Here is an 8,212-nt window from a genome sequence, read left to right as displayed (position 1 = left end):
TGCTAACACCCCTCCAGGTAGCCTCCGATAAAGCTCGCCAGCAACAAGCGTATAGTTTCGGAGCTGTTTGGCATCAATTTCTATTCCTTGTTCCAATAAGGCATCTCTCAAAGGTGCTCGCCAATCTTCAGCTCCTGTGGTCCTATTTTTAAACTCCTCTTGCAAGAGTAGTGTGATGGGGATGCTTCTTTTGAGGATGGTAACTTTGGTGCTTTCCCCTTCGAACATGATTTTGGACCCAAGTGTGGCTAAGGCATCGGCATGGCGGTTGTCCGATCTTTGCGTGTGTTCTATGGTCAGCTCGTCAAAGTGATCCTCTAGCCTCTGAGCCATTGCTCGATATGGGGCCAACGAAGGCTCTTTTAGAGAGAAATCACCCCTTGCTTGACTTACCACAAGATTCGAGTCTCCCCGCACCTTGAGCCTCCTGATTCCCATTTCTCGTGCTATTGCTAGTCCGGTAAGATATGCTTCGTATTCCGTTGCACTATTAGAGCAAAGAAAGTCTAACTTGAAAGACATGGATATGACTTCGTTTTCCCCATTAGCTAGGACAATACCAATTCCTCCGCCAGTGAAAATGGAAGATCCATCAAATGTCATTTCCCATAGACATTTATTCTCCTCCAGGCATGCCACTTCTGCGACTTGTCCAGGCACTTCATCCTTGATTTGTGAGATGTCTTCTCCAGGGAATTGGGCTAGAAGCTCCGCTATTGCCTGACCTTTAACCGCCCTTGGCATGACAGACACTATATCATATTCGGAGAGTTGGAGCAACCATTGTGCCAGCCTACCCGAGAGAACGGGCCTTTGCAAAAGCGTCCTTATCGGATTGGACTTCGTCATTAAGTGCACCGTGTGGGCTAAGAGATAATGTCGCAGTTTTTGCGCTGCATATATCAAAGATAGACAAGTGCGTTCAGCTCTCGGGTAACGCGTTTCTGCGTCTCTAAGGGCCCTACTCACGTAGTATACGGGCTGCTCAGTACCATCTTCACCTTCTTGTGCGATTAGAGCCCCAATAGCCTTGTCATTTGAGGCAAGATACAACCGCAGTGGCACGCCTGGTGTTGGTGACCTAACAGTAGGTAGGCCGGTCATCATCTCTTGCAATTTGCGAAAAGCTAACTGGTGTTCACTGCTCCATTGAAACTTCACGGCTTTCTTCAATAATGGGGTGAGTGGGGCGATTGATGCCGCTAACCCCGGTATGAATCTCCGAATGTAAGAGAGCTTTCCTATAAAGGACTTCAACTCTTTGACTGATGTTGGGGTTTCATTGTGACTATAGCTTTCACTTTCAATGGGTCCACATCGATTCCTTTTTTATGGACAAGGAATCCTAGAAATTTTCCAGCTGTCACCCCAAATGCGCACTTCAAAGGATTCATACGCAGTTTGTAACGACGACACCTTTCAAAGACTCTCTTGAGGGTTCTCATATGACTCTCTCTAGTTTTAGACTTTACGACTATATCGTCAACGTAGTCCTCGAGTTCCCTATGCATCATGTCGTGGAAGATAGCGGTCATAGCCCTTTGATACGTGGCACCCGCATTCTTAAGGCCAAATGGCATCACGGTGTAGTAGAAATTTCCGATAGGAGTACGGAATGCGGTCTTTGCAGCGTCTCTTGGTGCCATCTTAATTTGATTGTAGCTGCTAAAACCATCCATAAAGGAGAACATCTCATAACCCGCGGCTGAGTCAATAAGCAGGTCCATATTAGGGAGACGAAACTCGTCCTTTGGACAGACCTTGTTCAAGTCTTGAAAGTCGACACAACATCTTATCTTTCCGTTCTTTTTCTTCACGGGAACGATGTTTGAGAGCCACTGTGGGTGTTCAATAGGCTTGATAAACCCCGCTACTAACAACTTCTTAACCTCTTGAACAATTTGAGTTTCAACGTCGGGATGGAAAATCCTCCTTGGCTGCACCACTGGTTTAGCCCCCAGTTCAATATTAAGAGCATGAGCCACCATTTTGGGATCTAGACCTGGCATTTTTTCGTATTGCCATGCAAACACATCTCGATACTCTTTAAGCAGAGACACTAATTCCTTTTTCTCCAGTGGCGTGAGCAAGGGATTGATGGAGATAGGCAGCTCCATATTATGATCATCGCTCAAATTGACGATTTCAAGTTCCTCATCATTTGGCGACAGCTTAGGTGGTGTCAACACTTCTTGCGATACTGCTTCTTTTTTAGTCGGATCAGATGTTTCTTTTAACAGGCAACAGGAGGTAAGACAACCCCCCTCTGTCAGTCTGGGGCCCTCTTGCTTGGCAGATTCAGGCCCCGCGCACCTTCACAAGCGATAAACGGTGCGCCCATCAGGCAATTGAAACTTCTCACATCTTGGAGCATCATGGGTTGTTTCTTTTCGCTCTTTTCGTTTCATCTTCCTTTCAAGGAGATCTCGCAAGTCCACTTCAGACCCCCCTTTAACATCCTCCCAACTAGGCAACGGGGTGCCTAAGGGCTTTGCAATTGCATCCCCTCCACTTATGGTCAATTGATCATAAAAGGCCGCTTCTAGATAATGAGCCTCTGATTGGTCGAAAGGAGTAGGGTTGGCTGGGATGCGAATCGGTTTTCCATTTAAGCGTCCCTTTACGCATTGATGGTAAGTAGATGATATGAGCTTATGCTTATGCAACCATGGCCTTCCTAATAACACATGGTAGGACACAGAAGAATCGAGAACATGGAACCTGGTGAGCCCCACGAGTGGTCCGACCTTTAGTACTAACTGAATGTGTCCAATGGTATGCTCACATCCTCCCCCGAATCCGGTAATCTCCATTGGCAATCCTTGTATTTTTTTTTCGAGAAATGCTTGCTGCTACAAGAGTACTTAATGGAAGAATATTGAGGGATGAGCCGGTGTCCACGAGGGCTCTCCTCACATGAACTTCATTTATCATTGCTGGGACATATAATGGCCTCTTGTGATCGGGGTATTGGACTTCCATGTCCTCATCAGTAAAGGTGACCGCGTTGGTCGTCTCTAGAAAGGCTCGACTAGCATGAGCTTCCGCTGTAAAACAATGGGATCCGGATGAAGACGCAATGCCGACTATAGCTTCTGTTGCTGTCGTTCTAGCTTCAGGGGTTAATCCCAATTGGTTGAACAGCGAACGAAACGCGGGACTTCTTTGCAATGTTTTAATAGCGTCTGGAGTAAGTGTGGCGGATATCATGGGATCTTCTTCTTCATCGCCAGCATGTATGACCACGACGACTATCCCCTTTCCCTTGTCATGCTGAGGCAAAGGATTTCTTTGTACACCTTGAGTGCCACTGGCTACTTCGAGAGTGCCGTCTGCCAATTTCTCATGAAACATCCTTCGTATGTAGCGACATTCCATAGTTGGGTGATGAACATATCTGTGGTAGCGACATAAACGTGAATGTTTCTTGTCTTCCTCGGTTGGCTCTCTATCAATCTTGTACAATTTTACCACTCCATCTGCGATCCACCGATCAAGGATGACACTAAATTCCTCTGTCGTGCAAGATATGGGCGGATATTCTTCAACTGCCTTACCTTTCTCGCGTTTCTTGCTAGCGGGCTCATTGGCAGCCACCAAGAGTGCTTGGGGAGCATTCCTTTTGTCGGTCTTTGACCGCTCACTCGTTTTCCAAGTTCTCTCGTTTGTCTTCCAAGATGCTGCAGTTTTGCGGGCCTTTTGGAGTAGCGGAGCAAATTGCTTGATCTCCAAATTCTCCAGGTGAATTTTGTACTCCGAAAACATATTATCAATGCAAATTTCCACCAATTCATGCTCCTCGTACTTCACATGGCATTCGAGGGCTTTATCTCGGAATCGCCGTATGTAATTGAGTAAATCTTCGTCGGTCCTTTGCTTAGTGTTGTGCAACCCAATCAACGTAACCTCCTCCTGCTCCTGGTAATACTTCCCACAGAAGCACTCCACCATGTCCTCCCATGACTCGATCGATCCAGCTGGGATCGTGATGTACCATGAATAAGCCTTGTCAAACAGTGACTTGGAAAACTCACGAAGGCATAACTCCGAATCACTAGCATATGGGCCCATAGTATCTATGAACTTGCTTACATGCTCAAGAGCGTTTCCTCGTCGTCCATCATAGAGTGGAAATGTGGGAACTTCATAATTTCGAGGATATGGTTTGTGCAATAGCTCAGACGGGTAAGGAGGTTGGCGGACGAACTGCCTTGGCACTTTGGAGATTTTCGCTTGTTCCCTCTCGATGAGCTTCGCTACGTCGGCAAGCGTGACATATTGGGAAACATTATTAGCATCGAGAGTATCACTGGCTTTGTCCTACCTCGTCTTTTCACTATTATCCGCCACCTTTTCATTTTGACCCTTTTCAAGCGTGGGCTCCTCTCATCGTGGATTTTCCTTATCGTGAACTTTGTTGGATTCTTCAATGCGCTGGATGGCCTGAGCGAGGTTGTCCTGGTTTCGCTGCATGCCTCTCATCATTTCAAATAATTCCTTCATTTGCTGAGGGGCTTGTTCAACTTCCTCCTGAAGACGTACTTCCCTCAAAGAGGTAGCGTCAGCGGCTGCCCCTTGAGATGGAGCAATAGTGTGGGACGTACGTTGGTTTTTTGACTTGGGAGGCATGGTTTCTCCTTCCTTAGCTGCTTGACTCCCCAGCGGAGTCGCCAAAATGTCGGGGACGTTTTTTTTTTTTGTGTTCAACAAGGGCCGAGATTGCAGAGATGAGCCCAAAACTCCCTTTGGGTTCGTCAAATTCGTTAGTTATTTGGAAAGCCAAGCCCAAAATTCACAATGTGGGGTATACAAAGGCTAATGGTGCTTTATGGAAAAAGAAACCAACACAAAAATGAAAAACATAAGAAAACGCAGAAACTGTATATTCATGAGTCAGAAATTTCAGCCCACAGTCACACAGAGGAAGAAATTGAAGGAGGTCTCGAGCAAGAGAGGGAGAGTTCCTCTATCTCAATATTTTCACCCCCAGCCCTTCAAAATCGTCCATACACTAGGTAGCTGACTGGGCTTTTTGTGTCAAAGTTTTTGGGTTTTTTGTGTGGAAAACCTCCCCCTTTCTTGTGGGCTGGTGATGGATATTTATACCAAGCTTTAGGGAATGCTTGTGATCAGTTCTTAGGTGGGAGGAAGGCCTTGGACCTTTCAGATGCTATCTTTATGACTTGGTGTGTTATGTTTTATGCTTAGGGAAAGGTTTGGTTGCTTTTTGCATGATTTTGGAAAACAAAGTTGTTTCATCTTTATAGCTGCTGCCTCTAGTCTTTGTAGGCCTTGGAAGACTACATTTAGGTGGCTGAGTGGGCTAGACTGCTCAGTCTTTTTCTTAGAGTCAGCTGCCTTGGTGTGGGAAAATGGAGCTGGGCTGAAAATCAGGGGCACAGTCACACAGAGCATGGAGTCAAATTTGGGGTGGAAATTTCTGACATTGGACCTCCTTGATGGGCCCTAGATGCCCCCAGTGTCCCTAGCCCATTTCGTGGCACACACAGGCTGGGCCTATGTAAAATATCCAATGGGAACTAACCCACACCCACCAAAACCATTCCTATGCAATTCTCCAACTATTCGCTTGGGCTTGGGCCACGCAACAGAGCAGAATACATTGATAAAATACATTAGTTGGACCCGCTAAGCAATTGGGCTTAGAAATTCTGTTGAACCATAAAATTTGTCGCGAAAATGACCGTTAACACCTGTTAACCTCCAGATATCTCCATTGCTGTCACTGTCTACTACAGCATCAATATACCATTGTGTAATTCCCTTAATATCCACTATTGATTCTGGTTTCCAAAGTAAAGCTAACCCACCACTAGAACCAACACTAGAGATTTTGCAACCCCTTGACTATACCCCAATTCATTCTTCAAAACATTCATACTATCACTAGAACGTTTTGTCTCTATGAGAAAGACATACTTGGGAGCTTCCACATGCAATGCTCTTTTTAGAGCTAGGACTGTCAGCCGGTTCCCAAGTCCCCGACAATTCCAACTTAGGGTACTCATTGGACCCGGCGGTGCTACGCAGCAGCCACCGCCGATCCAAAATTGTGTGCCATTAACTGACTTAGAGTTCGAGTCTCTTCATCCATCTTCATCCTCTTTTCATAATCCGTCCCATCTTCCTGCTGCTTCTGAACACTTTTTCCCTTTGGCCCTGACTTCGCACTAGATGACTCCCTAATGTCCATTGGCCTAATCTTGTCCGTCACCCTTTTCCACGTACCAAGGGTATGCACCTGTCCATTAACTCCAAAAGCATCTTATATGGGTACAGTACTATCTGTCACACTACGGGTTTGGACTCTCCCAACAGTCTTGGTCACAACATTTTCTTCCACTTGTGAACCACTAGTATCAGTGTGAAGAACGTCCTTCCCATGCATAGTCCCTATTGAAGCCACCCCCGTAATAGTTGGCAAGGTTCCTAAGTCCCGATCAATCTCCTCAAGATGCATTTGGAAAAGACCTTGATTGTTAAGAATTTCCGTATTTGAAGGACTTGGCTGTATTATCTCCTCCACAATTATCGGGTTTTCCTTGCATGGGTCATTCGACTTCCCCGATGCTGTTACCGCCGTATGTGCCCCACATTCAACCACTTCTGTAATCCGGAATGATTCGTAGTCCTCTGTGGTGGAGTATCAACTGTAGCATTCTGAGTTCCCCCACGGTATGTCACGGGTTGAGACTTGTAAAACCTTTCCATTGTTGCATGCATCCATACCCCATACTGTTGTTCCTCTCTACGAGGGCCACCCTTGTTATTGAGCCAAAGCTTACAGTCCTTTTCATCATGGTTCAACACCCCACACCAATAGCAAAAAATCAGCATACGCTCATACTGAAAGGAAACCCATTGTGGTTGAGACCCTCCAATGTTCACCATCCTACCCCTGCATAGTGGTTGAGTAATATCAATATTAATACGTACTCTGATACACTTACCCTTACAATCCCCTGTAGCAGAAACATCAACGTCTTCAACTGTCCCTAACGTCTTTCCTATAGCCTCAACGTTCTCCCTTCGCATACACCTCAGTTGTAATCCATGGATTTGAACCCAAAAAGAGGCTTTGTCAAATTTAGCGTCTTCAACGCTTGCCTCCTCCCCAGGTTGGAACAACCCTATTAAATACTTGTCAAAAGTCCAAGGTCCTTGCAAGATAATACGATTAACATCCGTTTCATCATTAAATAACAGTAGGACTGTGTTTGCCCCAAGGTCCCTGATCTCAAAGTTACCTCCCGATCTCCACATGCTCCTCAGTGTTTGAGTTATGGCGTCCATATTTGGTCGTCTCTTGGTAAAAAACTTCGCCACTAATACCCTATTGTTGGTGTTATCAGTGTCTGGGGTTACCAAGTCCATGGTATGACTCTCTTTGCTGTTCAGAGACAAGTTGGCCCATCTACTAGTGATGTCATCCATAGTTGTGTAGAGAAGATTGTACGAAGATTCTACCCGTAGGAGAAAAAGTGGCCTACCAAGGGTAGGCAAAAGGTTTCACGGCACTAGGGTTTCTCGAGAGAAAACCTAGGTCAGGAAAAAAGTTTAATTGAACTTTACCCCTTTATCATGTGTGCCTCTCTTGCTTCTTTATCATGTGATTTTTGGTAGTATCGTACCTCTTTATCATATGATTTTTGCAAGTATTGTGCTGTGGATTTAATTTACACAATAATCGTAACTATGTAATTCTATAAACACAACTCACTTTAAAAGATTTCTCCCTATAATAATTTGGTACGTATAAGATGGGAGACTGCATATACCTAGTGAAATAGTCCGATGTTTGAATATATTTGAATTTGATACCCTCATTTGTTAAAATAAATAAATAAATATAACTCTTAACATAAAATTATTTGAGCAATTCCAATGAACTGGTGGCGACGTAGGAGTTATTATTATGGAAATTATACTTGTGTCGATTTGACTTATTGTCTTCACTAAAAATAAAAAAGTTTATTTTTGATAGATAAAAAAAGTTTCACAAATGCTTCATATATATATATATATATATATATATATATATATATATATATCTAATTGGAAATGCCCTCACTGTAAGAGTTACATTCCTAGCTTTGTAGAAATCTGTTACTACAGTAAGTTGTCACTCCAAACTTTGCTCGGCACCATCCAAAATTCTAATGGTATTGGTCTGAAAATCCGAGTTGGAATG

At 44.5% G+C, this 8,212-nt stretch overlaps 1 protein-coding gene across 1 annotated transcript; it reads right to left on the bottom strand.

Moving 5' to 3' along the window:
• Nucleotides 1–6,594: 6,594 nt before the first annotated feature.
• LOC126727845 (uncharacterized) lies at nt 6,595–7,455 on the bottom strand. Its single transcript, XM_050433756.1, has one exon. It carries the CDS (start codon nt 7,453–7,455, stop codon nt 6,595–6,597), a length of 861 nt encoding a protein of 286 aa, XP_050289713.1.
• Between the last annotated feature and the right edge of the window lie 757 nt (nt 7,456–8,212).

This window comes from Quercus robur, chromosome 5, assembly GCF_932294415.1.
Source record: "Quercus robur chromosome 5, dhQueRobu3.1, whole genome shotgun sequence".
NCBI classification, from domain to species: domain Eukaryota; kingdom Viridiplantae; phylum Streptophyta; class Magnoliopsida; order Fagales; family Fagaceae; genus Quercus; species Quercus robur.
The sequence above is the reverse complement of the archived record's forward strand: the minus strand, read 5'-3'. Positions and strand labels throughout refer to the sequence as shown.